Genomic DNA, 17670 nt, shown 5'->3' on the forward strand with positions numbered 1-17670 from the left:
TACAAATCAAAACTTACAAATCAAAACCAACTAGGGGTAGGGTCCCTCAGCATCTTACCTGTGAACGTGCAGATTCTCGTGCAATTCTGGGACCAAATCCATAACAATGACTCTACTTTTTTTCCACATCATCAAAGTGCAAACTCCTCCTTGGAGCATCCAACACTTAGAAGCTATGTGTTGACCCAACCTTACGTTGATCTAGCGCAAGAATAGGTTAAGAATGGTATCTCTGCAGCATTCCTCCTTCACTTTGCAAGATTGCTGCTTTCCCACCCTCCTCTGTTCACCCTCCTCTTGGGGTAGCATAGTGCACTGCTGGAGGCATGAGGGGCCTAAAGGCAACTGGCTTCCAGCACATTCCTTCAGCCATCAGCCAGGGGTGATAGATGATGTCACAGTTAGATTCCCAGTTCATAGAACCTTCCAAACTTGGCCTGGCAGCTTGTAACCACAGCAATTGTTATTTGTCCTCACAGATGGCTCCAATGAGGAGGAAGCTTTGGTGAGCTTCACTTTACAATAGCCTGCTACCCTCTGCCCTTGGGGCTTGTCTGTGTCACTTCCCTGTGCGTCTGATCCCAGCCCTCAGTTCCATGCTGTGCCTGCATTTGGGGGCGGACAGATCTCTGAGCATGGCTAAAGGCTGAAGACATCTGCAATTGGGAAGTAAAAAGTAGACAGAGAGGGGCAAGGTGAAAATTTAGCCCAGTTGCCCTCTCTGGTCACTCTGCAGGTCTCCATTGATTTCCTTTAACAATCTACTCATGGCCTCCAGACCCCAACATCATTCCCGGGTTTCAGGTTTGACTGGTCAAAGTCTTCCCTTTTTTGTGCACTTCTGGAATGTTCTGTTCTGAATGGCCTATACCTCAATTTCAGTGACATTATCTCCTCACCCTACCCTCTTCTTCTCTTTGCTTTTGTCCTCTATCACACTGTCCCACCCCCACCTCTCTGCCATCTTAATTAGTTTTTAGCAATTAACAGGGAACAGCCCATGTGATGTCGTCCTCAGTGTTAGAACTTGATGCTGGAAGAGAACAGCTGGCAGCCTCTTACTGCTCACCCTTACTCAAGTGCAAACTCATCTTCCCCTTGTAGATGCTAGTGGTGCAAAAAGTGAAGAATCAGCTTCCACACTTCCTGGGAAAGGACTAGTCCTTAGTCAGAGCCAGACTGACACGAGGAGGGACACAAAGTCTATACTGAACAGTATAGAGGAGAAAGAGTCAGCAAACTGCCGGCACGGTCCATCTGTACACAGGCTGCATTAAGGCGCTGTGAGCACCACCAACTAAGGGTATCAGGGCTTGGGTTTGATCTGTTGTCATATTTGAGACTTTTTCTTCTGCTGCAAACAGAGCACCCAGTGTTCTCTCACAAAACAGGGGAGGCCAGTCATGAGACCTGACCTCAAATACAGACATCACTTCCTTCACAGTTGACTGCAGCTGCATGTGGTCTTTTATTAGGGTGGCTGGACAGTGTATTGAGGTAGAGGATGTTTTATACAGGTTTTGTGCTTTCCCAACAAGGGTTTTATGCATTGAGAAGGCTCTAGTTTCTTCTCGTGACATGAAGTGCCTGACCAAAACCTTATTTTGGCTTACAGTTGGAAGGCGTACAGTCCGTCAAGGCAGGGAAAGCACAGCAGCAGCAGCAGCAGCAGCAGCAGCAGCAGCAGCAGCAGCAGCAGCAGCAACAGCAGCAGGAATGTATGCAGTAGGTCACACTGTGTCTGCACTTGGGAATTGGGGAGCAAACAGAAACAAGGCAGGTTTTAAAATCTCAAGCTCTTCCCATAGTGACCCACTTGGAGCAAGGCCATCCTAAACCTTCAATAGCATCTCCATCTGGAGACCAAGTGCATGAGCCTGTGTATGTCACATTCAAAACCACTATAACCCACTAAGGACCCTCTGCTTCCACAAGGCTCAGCACATTTCACAAACCCCTACACCTTTTAGGCTCTGACATGATGACACGAAATACCTAAGCATTAGCAAACTTAGACCACTTTGTCTTTCCTCTCGTGAAATCTGACTACAGGGTTCTGTAGTAGCCTAAGGTTGCATTTTTTTGTTTTTGTTCCTTATGTCTATTAGGCCAGAGTTCTACACTGTGCTACATTCCCATCCCTGAAAAGTAAAATTTTTTATTAGATATACTTCTTACTTACGTTTCAAATGTTATTCCCTTTCCCGGTTTCCTGTCAATAAGCCCACATCCCCTCCTCCTCCCCCAATACGGGTATTCTCCCCATCCATCCCCTTTACTGCCCCCCCATATTCCCCTGCACTGGGGGTCCAACCTTGGCAGGACCAAGGGCTTCCCCTTCCCCTGGTGCCCCAACAAGGCTATTCTCGGCTACATATGCAGTTGGAGCCCTGGGTCAGTCCATGTACAGTCTTTCAGCAGTGGCTTAGTCCCTGGGAGCTCTGGTTGGTTGGCATTGTTGTTTTTATGGGCTTGCAAGCTCCTTCAACTCTTTCGATCCTTCCGCTAATATCCCCCAAGGGGATCCTGTTCTCAGTTCAGTGGTTTGCTGCTAGCATTGACCTCTGTATTAGACATGGTCTGGATGTGTCTCTCAGGAGAGATCTATATCCCATCCCTTTCAGCATGCATTTTTGAGCTTCATCAATCTTATCTAGTTTTGTTGGCTGTATATATATATATATATATATATATATATATATATATATATATATATATATATATGCCACATGTGGGGCAGGCTCTGAATGTGCCGTTCCTTCAGTTACTGCTCTAAACTTTGCTTCCATATCCCCTCCTATGGATAATTTTTCCCCTTTTAAGAAGAAGTGGGAGCATCCACATTTTGGTCATCCTTCTTGAGCTTCCTGTGGTCTGTGGATTGCATCTTGGGTAATTTGAGCTTGTGGGCTAATATCCACTTATCAATGAGTGGATACCAACTATGTTTTTCTGTGATTGTGTTACCTCACTCAGGATGATATTTTCCAGTTCCCTCCATTTGCCTATGAATTTCATAAAGTCATTGTTTTTGATAGCTGAGTAGTATTCCATTGTGTAGATGTACCACATTTTTTGAACCCATTCCTCTGTTGAAGGGCATCTGGGTTCTTTCCAACTTCTGGCTATTATAAATAAGGCTGCTATGAACATAGGAGGAGCATGTGTCTTTGTTGTATGTTGGAGCATCTTTTGGGTATATGCCCAAAGAGGTATAGCTGGGTCTTCAGGTAGTATAATGTCCAATTTTCTGAGAAACCTCCAGAATGATTTCCAGAATGGTTGTACCAGTTTGCAATCCCACCAACAATGGAGGAGTGTTCCTCTTTCTCCACATCCTTGCCAGCATCTGCTGTCACCTGAGTTTTTTATCTAAGCCATTCTGACTGGTGTGAGGTGTAATCTAAGGGTTGTTTTGATTTGCATTTCCCTGATGACTAAGGATGTTGAACATTTCTTCCAGTGCTTTTTGGCCATTTGATAATCCACAGCTGAGAATGTTTTGTTTAGTTCTGTACCCCATTTTTAATAGAGTTATTTGGCTCTATAGAGTCTAATTTCTTGAGTTCTTTGTATATTTTGGATATTAGCCCTCTATCAGATGTAGGATTGGTAAAGATCTTTTCCCAATCTGTTGGTTGCCGTTTTGTCCTAATGACAGTGTCTTTTGCCTTACAGAAGCTTTGCAGTATTATGAGGTCGATTCCTTTTTTTTTCTTTTTTTTCGGAGCTGGGGACCGAACCCAGGGCCTTGTGCTTGCTAGACAAGCACTCTACCACTGAGCTAAATCCCCAACCCCTATGAGGTCAATTCTTGATCTTAGAGTACAAGCCATTGGTGTTTTATTCAGGAAATTTTCCCCAGTGCCCATGTGTTCGAGACTCTTCCCCACTTTTTCTTCTCTTAGTTTGAGTGTATCTGGTTTAATGTGGAGGTCCTTGATCCACTGGGACATAAACTTTGTACATAGTGATAAGAATGAATCGATTTGCATTCTTCTACATGCTGACCTCCAGTTGAACCAGCACCATTTGTTGAAAATGCTATCTTTCTTCCATTGGATGGTTTTAGCTCCTTTGTCAAAGATCAAGTGACCATAGGTGTGTGGGTTCATTTCTGGGTCTTCAATTCTATTCCACTGATCTATCTGCCTGTCTCTACACCAGTAACATACAGTTTTTATGATTATTGCTCTGTAATACTGCTTGAGTTCAGGGATAGTGATTCCCCCCAGAAGTTCTTTTATTGTTGAGGATAGTTTTCAATATCCTGGGTTTTTTGTTGTTCCAAAGGAATTTGCAAATCGCTCTTTCTATCTCTATAAAGAATTGAGTAGGAATTTTGATGGGGATTGCATTGAATCTGTAGATTGCTTTTGGCAAAATGGCCATCTTTACTATATTAATCCTGCCAATCCATGAGCATGGGAGATCTTTCCATCTTCTGAGATCTTCCTCTATTTCTTTTTTCAGAGACTTGAAGTTCTTATTGTACAGATCTTTCACTTGCTTGGTTAAAGTCACACCAAGATATTTTATATTGTTTAGAACGATTGTGAAGGGTGTCATTTCCCTAATTTCTTTCTCAGCCTGTTTATCCTTTGAGTAGAGGAAGGCTACTGATTTGTTTGAGTTAATTTTATACCCCGACACTGCTGAAGTTGTTTATCAGGTTAACTAGTTCTCTGGTGGAACTTTTGGGGTCACTTTAGTATACTATCATATCATCTGCAAATAGTGATATTTTGATTTCTTCCCTTCTGATATGTATCCCTTTGACCTCCTTTCATTGTCTGATTGCTCTGGCTAGGACTTCGAGAACTATATTGAATAAGTAGGGAGAGAGTGGGCAGCCTTGTCTAGTCCCTGATTTTAGTGGGATTGCTTCAAGTTTCTCTCCATTTAGTTTAATGTTAGCTACTTGTTTGCTGTATATTGCTTTTACTATGTTTAGGTATGGGCCTTGAATTCCTGATCTTTCCAGGACTTCTATTATGAAGGGGTGTTGAATTTTGTCAAATGCTTTCTCAGTATCTAATGAAATGATCATGTGGTTCTTAGCTTTGAGTTTGTTTACATAGTGGATTACATTGGTGGATTTTCATATATTAAACCATCCCTGCATGAAGCCTACTTGATCATGATGGATGATCGTTTTGATGTGTTCTTGGATTCGGTTCGCAAGAATTTTATTGAGTATTTTTGGGTCAATATTCATAAGGGAAATTTGTCTGAAGTTCTCTTTCTTTGTTGGGTCTTTGCGTGGTTTAGGTATAAGCATAATTGGGGCTTCATAGAAGGAATTCGGTAGTGATCCATCTGTTTCTATTTTGTGGAGTAGTTTGGATAGTATTGGTATGAGCTCTTCTATGAAGGTCTGATAGAATTCTGCACTAAACCCATCTGGTCCTGCACTCCTTTTGGTTGGGAGACTTTTAATAACTGCTTCTATTTCTTTAGGAGTTATGGCGTTGTTTGATGGTTTATTTGTTCCCGATTTAACTTTGGTACCTGGTATCTTTAGAGAAAATTGTTCATTTACGCCAGATTTTCCAGTTTTGTTGAATATAGGCTTTTGTAGTAGGATCTAATGACTTTTGAAGTTGAGTTTCTCTACTTCCTAGTTTATATTGGCACCAAACTATGTTACAGAAAAAGATCTGTTTCTGTTTTTAACCATCTGCCTTAAAAATGACCTCAATTATGTAAATGATGACTGACGGCCAGTTTCTAGAAATAGAGGTTAGGTTGTACAGAGCTTTGCCTTGTCCCTGTGTTTGCTTGTGTATCTAAAAGGATAGGGAAACAAACAAAACATGAGAGATTTTTAAGGCCCCCTAGTTCGCACGTGCTTGGCCCTGGCCTATCCTACACTGCCATCTAGTGGCCAATGATAGCACAACAGTGGTTAGTTTTCCTCAGCTGCGCTGCAGATCCCACAAACCAAGGACCACGGCTAATTTATTTACTGTAGCTGATAAAGTCATTATTCGATGTACATGGCAGCCCAGGCTTTAGCCTTGTATAATGAGATCCTGTGGGTGTCTAATCTCATCTGTTTTCACTCTAGATGCTATTGTTTGAGAGAAGGAAATGAAGCGCCCGTGGAAAGACAGTTTCAAAGAGTGTTGCGAATTTCCTGTTAATGTCATAAGTAGGAATAATTTTAGAAGAGTAAATATTTTTTAAAAGAAAGGCCTTAATTCGCCAGCTGATATGAGACCTCCAACACATATACAGCAGGACTACCAGGTCTGGGCTCAGTTAGAGAAGATGCACCAAACCCTCAAGAAACTGAAGGCCCTAGGGAGTGGGGAGGTCTGGTGGGGTGGGTGGGATGGGTGTGGTGGGGACATCTTCATAGAGACAGGGAGGGCAGGGAGGAGGCATGGGATGAGGAATGATCGAAGGATGGACCTGGAGGAATAAATCTGGAGTGTAAAAAGAAATAGATGAGAGAGAGAGAGAGAGAGAGAGAGAGAGAGAGAGAGAGAGAGAGAGAGAGAGAGGTGTGATGGGTAGATGGGTAGTAGATGGGTAGATGGGTAGATAGGTAGATAGACAGACAGACAGATAGGTAGATAGGCAGATAGGTAGATAGGTAGATAGGCAGATAGGCAGATAGGTAGATAGGCAGATAGGCAGATAGGTAGATAGGCAGATAGGCAGATAGGCAGATAGGTAGATAGACATAGGTAGATAGACAGGTAGATAGATAGATAGATAGATAGATAGATAGATAGATAGATAGATGATAGATAGATAGCAGACCTTAAATATTTTTAGCCATCATTTGACATTTTGACCAAGAAGAGGACCTTCCCATTGCCGTTCCCCTTACAATGCCAGGAACAAAGAGGAGTATGCCCTTATACGGTATGATGTCTCCTAAAGGAAGTGCATTAACTTTATCCATCAGATGGCACCAATAAGAAAATGGCTCTAAACACAAAGCACATTTCCTTCCTCAGCCAAAGTTACAAAGGATACCAAGGCAACAGATTTAAGAGTCATAGTCCCCCTTCTACAAGACACGGTTCAGTTAGGACCCAGAAGTAGTAGCAAAAATGGAGGTCTAAGAAGGGAAGGTTTGGTGTTGCCATTGTAACATTGTAACATTGTGTGGTAGGCCCCTCAGAGAGTCTGCTCGGTTCACTACTCAGGAGACTGAGTTTTGGAAAGAGCAGTTATCACAGGACTGGGAGGGGGCTACAGGAGTCTTGGCATGCCCAGGAAAAAGACAGGAGGTTTCCATGTAAATAAGGCTTAAACCTAATGTGCTGATTAACGTGGTCAGCCCCTGTAGGTCATTCACCACGACAAGGCCTTGGACCGCTCTCCCACTTTATCCAAGGCATGACAGTAGCTTAGAATATCCATAGATTTGTCCTTCCAGCAATGTGACTCCCATCTGTCTCAAGAGGAGAAGACAGAAACTTTTGTGGGAGTCTCTGCCTCCAGCACGGCTGGCATGCGGTCGATACTAGTTAGGTCTCCAGCCAGAAAGGGGGGTAGTGAACAAATGAAAGCAACACAAGCCAGAAAGTAACTGTGCTGTGTGCAAAGCTCAGCCTCTGGAGTACTGACCTGGACCAGACGCTCTGAGCAGAGAAGCAGCCGTCCTGAAACACTCACGGTCAATACTTCAGAGGATACCAGGTACCACCAGGATGGGAAAGTGGTCTAAGGTGCTTTGTTCAGGGAGGGGGGAGGGAGGAGGGGAGAGAGAGTGAGGGGAGAGAGGGGGAGGATGGGGGATGGGGAGGAGGAGGGGGAGAGAGGGAGGGGAGAGAGGGGGAGGATGGGGGATGGGGAGGAGGAAGAGGGGGAGAGAGGGAGGGGAGAGAAGGGGAGGGGGAGGGGAGGAGTAGGAGGAGGGGGAGAGAGGGAGGGGAGAGAGGGGAAGGAGGGGAGGGGGAGAAGGAGTGGGGAGAGAGGGAGAGGGAAAGAGGCAGGGAAGGAGGGAGGGAAGGAGGGAGGGACAGAGGGAGGAAAGAGAGCCCCTAAAGGTGTCATCAGGAAATGTGACCCAGTGACCCAGTGCTGCCAGTTGTGCAGCAAACGTCCTTCTTAGGGACCTCCACTCAGTTGTAACCAGTTCAGGGTAAACTGTGAAGAAGCACAGCTGTGGTCTATTAAGAAAAGCAAAAGTCCTGCATGGTGGCACATGGCTTAATCCCAGCACTCGGGAGGCAGAGGCTGGTAGATCTCTGTGAGTTCGAAACCATCTTGATCTACAGAGTGAATTACAGAAAAGAGCCCTGTCTGGATAAACACTCTGCTCTAGCGCTCTCTCTCTCTCTCTCTCTCTCTCTCTCTCTCTCTCTCTCTCTCTCTCTCTCTCTGTGTGTGTGTGTGTGTGTGTGTGTGTTGTTATGTTTTTACTGGGTTTAATCCAGTTTCCCTGTTTTATTCATTTCTGTGAGAGATGTGATAAAGCATTTTAGCTGTGATTTGCAGGTGCTTTCCCTCTTTAATTGTAAGCATCGTCGACATATATCTTTCCTCTTCTGCATCTTATTGAAATGTATTGACGTGTACTAGTTGCATATCCTTATGTCTGCATAGAATGTATTTTAATCAAAATATCCCCCACTGCCCCTTCTTCTCCCTCCATTCCTGTCCCTATCCTTCCTTTTCCTATCCCCTTTTCTACTTTTACGTCTATTTTTAAGGGTGTAAACAAATTAGTTAATTGGAGCTACAACAGGAGCATGGACAACTTGCCAAAGACTGTACCACTTTCAACCATCGCTGGCCTTTCCCCTCGCAATCATTGGCTGCCTATAATCTATAATCTATGAGCATAAACATGAATATTTATAAGCAGTTTGGCAGGCACGTCATGTGCAGTGGACAGTGGTTATTGCAAAGATCCCATGGCTGGTCAAAGTGCTGAGAATAAGCAACTGTTGAGAGCTCACCCCTGAATGGGGTATCTCTCTTACCCCCTCTAAGGCTCAAGAAACCTTACAGAGAAGAGAAGGAGTTCATGTCAGATCAAGAAGATGAGGTGGACACGGGGAATGTTGTTTTCCATGGACGGCATGGCCAGTGTACTCTCTAATCTCAGCAGCTGGTGACTCCTTCACAGGACTTGTACAAGGTGGGTGTGACAAGGTTTATGGTATCAGCTGCGAATGCCCTCCTGTAGAGCGGTCCTCAAATCCAATCAAAATATGGTTGGTTTCCTGCATAACGTCCATGCCAGGACTGCACCAGTGGGCTCATCTTGCCTGGCAGGTCAGTAAGCATGCGCTGTCCACCACTGAGCGTAACCAAGGACGGCATTTCTCAAGCAGCCTGCACAGCACTCTCTGCCACTTTCACATCCAAGCTCAGTCCCAGCCTGATTTCTCTATGTCCCACAACCAAAGCATGTGGTGTCTCCAGTCATCCTCTTTATATATCTTAAGCCACTCTTGTCTATGAACAACATAATTTTTCACCTTTCCAGCTTGATTGAACATTTTCATTGTGAAGCATGTCTTTATAGATGAACATCTTCCCTTAATCCCTATGTAAACCGTTACATCAGAGTTTTCATAACTGAACAATTTCAAGCATTCTTCTTTCATATTTTCTAAATATTCATAGGAAAGTCGTGTCTCTTCCATACCAATTAGGCTCAATTAGCTCTTACCAAGCTGACAAAACTCTGGATCATTGTTGGGCTTCTGTTGGTTTGTGTTTGCTTCTGAGGCAGGATCTCACTAGTGTCTCAAGCTGGATTTGAACCTGTGACCCTCCTGACGCAGCCTATACAGTTAATGATTACAGGCAAAGACCGTCATGCATATCCTGATACTTTGCACCAATCTACCCTTTCATTTTCTGTACTTGATTATGAAGCCAAATTAGAGTGACTCCCAAATGGGTAAAGAAGAGACAGTTTTAGCTCAAGCAAATCCACAATTACAGTGGAGTAAAACATGGACCGGCTCTTGAGTCCTTGCTGACACAAAAAATATGACCACTAGAGGGCACTGATGAGCCAAGTTGCCATTTAAAAATGGTCTCCAAAGAGGTAAATGGAGCCAAATTTTCTCCAGCATTTCCCACATAACTGTACATATGATGACATGGTGGCCAAAAGTAAGTGTCTATTCTCTTCCAAGAACCAAAGGAAATTCAAAGGTTGTTTCTTGGAGGACATCAGTTATCTGTACAGCAAAGATTATCTTCACAGAACACTATGCTGCCGCCATTTTGAAGCCCTCATTGAATTAATGAAACTGGGCAGTGCTGTCAGTGGCTGTTTCCATACAGAAGGACGGGCGGGTACATTTCTTCTGAGAGAAGAGTCTCGTGCCTTCCACAACACAGAGCCATCAACAATGCCCATAAGGTGGTAATGACAATAACTGGATTCCAGTCAGGCCTCCAGATTCAACTCGGGATACACAGGGTTGAGGGGTATCGCAGAGCTCAAGACACTATCAAGTTCGACCCATGGGAGATTCTACACATCTATTTCTTAAAATAAATGTAACCAGCATCCTCTGCTTCTTCATAAACAATAGCAACAAAATAAAGTGATGGGGGACCCTGCGTAAGTAGAAACCATCACAGATCCAAAAGAGTGTCGTTTGAGCTTGTTTGAATAACTGCACAAAAATTATAGCATCCTATAATCGGGTCTTTGCATGTGTGGATGCTAATGGATGCTTGATGACATTGGGGAGTGATTTTTTCATTGGGGAATGGAAATGCTACTGGGCACTCTTCTAAAAATACGTGCTTTACATTTCAGAGCTGCATCGAAAGTACATATTAGAGAAATTATATGATGTTTGCTACTTGTTTTGAAATAACGCAAGGCTCTGGGTGAGGACGGAGGGGAGGAAAGATTCCATAATGCTTGCCCAAGCTCACTGAGTTGGATGAGTGGCGCTTAAAGTTCACTCTGCTATTCTGATTTTGTGCATATTGTAAAGTACCATAATCACAGCTGCCAGAATGTCTCTTTTTGTATTATTTTTTTCTGTAGAAGATCACTATGTAGCCCAGGAGGGTGTCAAACTCCTGCTCTTCCTGCCTCTGTCTTCCAAGAGCTGGGACTTTGGGCACTCCTTGTGGCTCACACCTACATACTTCTATGTTGGATGTACCCCATTTTTTTGCTTCTAAATTGCTCTTTAACCGGCTGATTCTCCATCCTTCCTTGAAAATCATCTCCTCTCACCTCTACCTCTTCTCTGTAGGACCACAGGCTTGTTGTGAGTCACAGGGTAGGATCTGGGTCATGCATCCATTTGTTTTATTTTGTGACCAAATTAAAAATGTTGCAAGATGCTAAACTGTGAGGAGGTTTTAAATAAATATGATTTATGACCCTGCTTCCAAGGTTGGTGCTTTAGTTCTGTTGCTGTGATTAATCATTGACCAAAGCCAACCTTGACAGGGCTGTCTTAGCTTGGCTGTCTATTGCTGTGATAAATGATTGTTACCAACTTAGCAGAGGAAAGGGTTTACTTGGCTTGCTCAACCTGAGTCGCAGTCTGTTGAGGGAAGTCAAGGCGGGAACGCCAGACAAGAAGCTGGGGTCCAAAACTGAAGCAAACACTGTACAGGAACACTGCTTTATGGGTTTGCTCTCCGTAACTTGTTCAACTTGCTTTCTTACGTACCCCCCAGGAACATCTGCCCAAGGATGGCACTGCCCTCAGTGAGAGGGGCTATTCCAAATTTCACCAATCAAGAAAAAGGCCCCCAGGGTGATCTGGTGAAAGCGTTTTCCCCTGAAGTTTCTTCTCTATTGAGTATAGCTTATGTCAATTTGACCATAACAAAACCAAACCAAACCACCCAGCACCAAACTCCTAGGCCCGAAGAGTTTGTAGCACATGGATACCTAACGAAACATTGGAGAGTAGATTTCAACTCAGAAGCCACCATGGTGAACAAATATGGACTGCGGTCTGACAAGAAGCCACTGGTCACTTGGGTATAGGATGACCTTCTGGATGGCCGCCACAGCCTAAGCAGAACTGCTTAAATATGATCTTCACTCACTGAACTAGAGTTAAAGCTGTATGGTTCAGGGATGCACTTGGGGATCTTCTCAAAGACTGTGGCCTACTGGGCTGATAAGGCCACAGGAGAAAGAAATTTACATATCCTCATAGGAAGCAATGTTTGACCAGCACCCTGGCCAGAAGGTTGAACAGAAATAAACCTGGCTGTGTTGTATTCCCAGATGTTTAGGATTTAGTTTGGCCTGAAGAATGATTAGCAAAAATATACTAGGTCAAGCTGGGGAGAGCATTGAACTGAGGCTCAGAAGACACAGAGATAAACTGTCAACTCCCCCCTCCCCACAAAAGAATTTCACCCATGTGGTTAATACAACAAAAGAAGAAAGGAAATTGAGGTTATCTACCTAAACTCCTAATAGTACTGAAGGGAGCCAAGTAATGCCTTGGAAGGAGAGGGATGACCCAGTGCTGTGGCCAGGCTGCTCACGTCAACATGGCCAGAGGGAGTGGCAGCAGCAAGGGCTATGTCATGAGGACATATTGTCTCTACTGATTGCTCTAATGAAGTACACTGAGCACCGAGTCTCTCTGAATTTCTTCTGCCGTGGATTCCAGGTTTCCTGCCAGCCCGCCACATCTCTGTGTGGTGGCTAAAGATACTCCATTTTGTTAGTCATCCATTGGTACCCACTAGCAATTTGTCTCTAACACCAGTCCCTAGATAAGTTCCCAATAACCCAGACTCAGTGGCCCCCATCCGCCTGTTATGATATGACTAACTGCTCTTGTGGGGGATTCTGTTACTTGCATACACAGATACCCAAAGATTGTTTTGGGTCACTTACCTTGGCAGATCAGATCAATTTTTGCTTGCCTGCATAGATATTGAAGGTCTTCTTGTGGTTTCTCCCATTATTACAAATCTTTCCTTCACACCCCCCCCCTTCTTCTGGCACTCTCAAATTTGGCTCAGAGATTATTCATCCTGCTAACAGCTAATCAATAAATCTCTTTTAATTACAATTGGATTGAGTCTCCCCAGGGGTCATAAACTCCATCCATGACAGAGGCCACAGCCCTGAAGCCCAGGGAATTGGAATCCCAGCTGCCAGGGGCCAGTGCCTCCCTAATTAGCCACCAGAGGCTCCAAGTCCCCGTTCTACCAGATACAGAGAATCTTCTCAAGCAGGGTGACCCCAAAGAGAGGCATTTCCTCCCATTGCCCAGCAAATGGGGACAAGAGAGGAGGCAAGTCCTGTGTCTCTCTTCAGAAGACCCACATCTAATGTAGCCAGAATCAACACACCAGAAGTCTCACAGGGACCCTGGTGCCCACCCGTGCCCATGCCAATTCTCCTCCACTGCTCAGAAAGCCATAACTGATCTGAAAAAGAAACAGGACCAACTGATGTCCACCTCTCCATGTTCCACAGAGACCAGGCTCAGCAGCACAGGAACACTGGGAGCTTGGATATTGACTGTGTGACCTTGGGATATATCTGACTCTCACCTCAGAGAGGTAGGTTCAATATGTCACCAGTGAGGCATAGGAGACCATGGGGGTAGAGAGCAAAAGGATGGGGTGAGCACTGAGTGGATACTCGGGACCTGCCTCAGAAGGCTGACATGGACTTTCCTGATCCTCCCTGGCCTTCATACAGGTCAGAATTCTAGTTTGCTAGAGGATGAGGGGAGCTCTACCCTTGTTCAATTCTGCAGATGGGTAGGCTGTGTCTAACCAGATCACAGGAGACAGTAGTTCCCCTAGATCAGGAAAGTCAGGGCCAAGGGGAACAGAAGCTGTCCCTTCGTAGACATTGTCAGTCAGATCTCTCACAGCCAAGCAGCGTCCTTGGCTCTTGGCCAGCTGCCATGTCCACTGATTCTGAGGATACCCTGTGTCCTTGACAAGCTGAGAGGCTGTGTTTGTCCTTCCTCCAGCAGGAATCAAGGGACAGCCTTGACATAGGGACAGCCTTGACTTTACCATTCCCTGGCATTTTACACTCTCTGTGGAGGGAAGCATGATCCAGCAGTGGGAGGATGTGGAGGATCTCTGAGCCAATACATTTATGCCTTTGAATATAGGGGTAACTATTCAAAGTGGGATTGTCAGTTACACAGTACATGGTTGTCTCAAATAGGTTCCTCCAGGCCACTCCACCTCCTGGACCATGGAGGGGAGTAGTAGATACATCATTGGATTCACTCAGCCCAGGTCTCTGAGTCACCTGAGGCAACCCAGGACAGTGGAGAAGATAGATCTCTCCCTAGCTGGGCTCCTCAGCAATGTAGTCTCTAGCAACCCTTCTGGGAACTGACAGAAAAGTGCCAGCCAGCCTCACAGAAGACTCCTGGTGGCCAGTGCTACAGTCGCTACGAATAAGAGAAAATAATCATGAGCAGCCCGAGGACAGAGCAGAGGGCACCAGTCCTGGATGCTCAGTGCACGGTCCTAGGGTACACACAGCACAGTCTCCAACACCTAGATATTAGCAGGCACCTCTCACAGTCAATCAGTCAGTCTCCGCACACACTCTGGATCAGGCTTGGAGCCAGAGCTACTAAGATACGGTCAGCATCCTGCAAGCCACAAGACATGCAGCTTCAGTGTAGGGAGGGCTGATCCCTTGCTCTGGGTTCAGCCCACAGATGGGAGGGTCAACCAGCACGAGGTTTGAAGGGCAGGAGACCCTCACAAACCTTCTTTGATCAGTAGCATGACACTTGGGAGACGTGGGGTGGGTCTTGGAAGCCAAGTGTACAAAAGTCCTCAGAGTGGAGGGCAAGCAACTCAGGTGTCACACAGCGATGCTAAAAGGCTTCTACAACCTGGAGGTCCCTGGAATCTAGGTGCCTCTTTAGATCCTTAAGAGCACAGCTCAGTCCCATTCACAAAGAGAAGTTGCCACAAACTAAACTAGAGGAAAATGTCTGTCACTCTTTCAGGCCACACCAGCCCGTCTGGCAGGAGATCAGAGCAGCTAGCGAACTTCTGCACAGTGGATAGCATGTCTCCAAAAGTTTCCTGCAGTCTGTGGAAGATCTGACTGCACCAGTGAGATCTGCTCCCCCTCTCTGCCTCCACCTTCCTCTCTGCATGGTCCCCACTCATGGCCACAGCAGTCCACAGAAATGGAAACCTTTCAGCGGTGTCCCTGCAGGTGTTTGTGCTGGTGGGATTTGGGGGAGGCTCAGAAATCCAGGCCCTGCTCTTTGCTGTCTTCCTGGTCCTGTACGTGGTCACCGTCCTGGGCAACCTCACCATGATCATGGTCATCACCCTGGATGCCCGTCTGCACTCCCCCATGTACTTCTTCCTCAAGAACCTGTCCTTCGTTGATCTCTGCTACTCTTCCGTCATTGCCCCTAATGCCCTGGCCAACTTCCTCTCTGCCTCCAAAGTCATCAGCTTTGCAGGATGCGCCACTCAGTTCTTTTTTTTCTCCTTGTTGGCTACCACTGAGACTTTCCTCTTAGCTGTGATGGCCTATGACCGTTTCATGGCCATCTGCAGTCCCCTGAGGTACCCTGTGACCATGTGCCCTATGACCTGTGTCCGTCTGGTCCTGGGTACCTTCTGTGTGGGCTGCCTGAACTCCATTGTGCAAACCAGCCTCACGTTCCAGCTGCCCTTCTGCAGCTCCAACCGTATTGACCACTTCTACTGTGACGTGCCCCCACTGCTCCAGCTGGCCTGTGCCAGCACAGCTCTCAATGAGCTCTTTCTCTTCGGCCTCTGTGGGTTTATCATCGTGAGCACCACCTTAGCTGTCCTGGTTTCCTATGGCTACATCACCGTGACCATCCTCAGGATGCACTCGGGATCTGGGAGGCACAAGGTCTTCTCTACCTGTGGCTCTCACCTGACAGCCGTGTCTTTGTTTTATGGGACTCTTTTTGTCATGTATGCTCAGCCAGGAGCCTTGACATCCATGGAGCAGGGCAAAGTGGTTTCCATCTTCTACACCCTGGTCATTCCCATGCTCAACCCCCTCATCTATAGTCTGAGGAACAAGGACGTGAAGGACGCCCTGTGGAGGTTAGGGCAGAGACACAACCTTGTGAGGGCAGTGAGAGGCTGCCCTGAGGTCAGAGGGAATGCTTCTGTGTAGATGACTGAGCAGTGGGAACCAGCCTTTTCTGTCTTCAAAACAGAAATAAAGGTGAGTTCGTTTGCCCACTGATAGTCTTCTTTTAAGCTATTTCACCGACACAACATAGACCTAGTGGGGGCTCTAAGAATTAGCAAAGTTTACTCTGTGCGCAGAACCCTAAAGGCTGAAAGGAGTGAGGGCTCCCATGGCACAAAGACCAACTGAGAACATGAACTGTTTCAAAGCCTGGGTGGCTCTTACAGCCACCTGCTTCTCTGTCCATGAGCTGAGCTTTGTCCCTAGAAGAAAAGCTAGGCATTGTTGTGTCTTGACCAAGTTTGTCAATACACAAAATGCTTATTTCTAATCCCCAATACTATGTCTGCTCTGGTGGCCATTTATGACAGGAAACTCAAACTGCCTCTGCCACTCCTCTGCCACACACCGCTGCCAATAGTTTAAGTCAATGACCAACACATTCTGGGGGAATGAAGCTGCTGCCAAGGAGTAGATTGGGTAGGACAAACATAACTAACAAGTGATACATCTTTTAGGGAACCTGCCTCCCGAAGCTGGGTCTGGAGAGATGGCTCAGTGGTGAAGAGTGCTTGCTGCTCTTCCAGAGGACCTGAGTTTGGTTCTCAGCACCCAGGTCAGTCAGCTCACAACTGAGTTGCTCCACGGGTGTTGACTCTGAAACTCTAACTCCAGGATGTCTGACTTCTGGCCTCCTTGGGCTCCTGGACCACCTGTAGGCACTCATACGTACACCTAATCAAAAACAATAAAAATAAATATAAAAGAGAAGGATCCTCGTTAGACATCAGTAGGTGGTTGGGTGGCTCTACTCACGCTAAAACCTTGACCAGGCTCCTGCTCCACCACAGCTCTCAGAGATGAATTCAGAGGACCCAGCTTCTTAAAGTCCTCTGTGAGGAAGTGTAGCCCTTGCTTTCATGTGTAAATGCATTTGTCCACAGTATGCGTGCATAGTGAGGTATACAGATACAAATAAATATAGACTTGGCCGTATATGATAACACATTTGTACCGTATCTGTAACTCAACAAGGTAAATACATCAGGTCAAGAGAAAGCATTTGGTTAAATCTCACAGAACCTTCCTGACATTGCTCTGCAAGGCTAACTCTCATCCTGAATTTAGCACAGACTCATTTTGCACACTTTCATGCCATGCAGCTAGCTGTGAACAGAAGTACGCAGCTCTTCCTCCTCTGCAACTAGCTTCTGTTGCTCAATGATGCCCTTCTAGGTTCAGTCACAAGACTGGATTTTAATTTTTCCATACAAGCTTATTTGACTACATCGATTCCATCACAAATGCTCCCCTGTTTAACAAAAAATTGCATCACGATAAAACCATCACATTTTAAATGCTGTACTTTGAAACTGCATTAATACTTGTACTTGGCAAAGATTCTACCATCAATATCTACCTTGTAAGGTTGCCGTTGAGCAAAACTGCCTAACTACCTCAAAGCCGCCTTGGCAGGAGAATGCCGAGGTCTCGTGTGATTCAGTACCGGACTAAATAAGGCGAGGGTAACAGTTGGAGCCCTGAGCCTTTACATGGCT

The 17670-nt window shown here is 45.6% G+C and overlaps 1 protein-coding gene across 7 annotated transcripts; it reads left to right on the forward strand.

Moving 5' to 3' along the window:
* The first annotated feature begins 7567 nt into the window (after positions 1–7567).
* On the forward strand, positions 7568–16882 carry Or9s13 (olfactory receptor family 9 subfamily S member 13). Of its 7 annotated transcripts, XR_015628830.1 has the most exons (5): positions 7568–7659; positions 8959–9106; positions 13412–13497; positions 14928–16144; positions 16630–16882. XR_015628830.1 is itself a non-coding variant. In XM_087567170.1 (4 exons), the coding sequence occupies exon 4, from the start codon at positions 15092–15094 to the stop codon at positions 16091–16093; it is 1002 nt and encodes a 333-aa protein (XP_087423296.1). In that variant the 5' UTR covers positions 7568–7659; positions 8676–9106; positions 13412–13497; positions 14928–15091; the 3' UTR covers positions 16094–16159.
* Positions 16883–17670: the final 788 nt, after the last annotated feature.

This window comes from Rattus norvegicus, chromosome 9 (genome assembly GCF_021556685.1).
Source record: "Rattus norvegicus strain SHRSP/BbbUtx chromosome 9, alternate assembly SHRSP_T2T, whole genome shotgun sequence".
In the NCBI taxonomy this organism is placed as follows: Eukaryota; Metazoa; Chordata; class Mammalia; order Rodentia; family Muridae; genus Rattus; species Rattus norvegicus.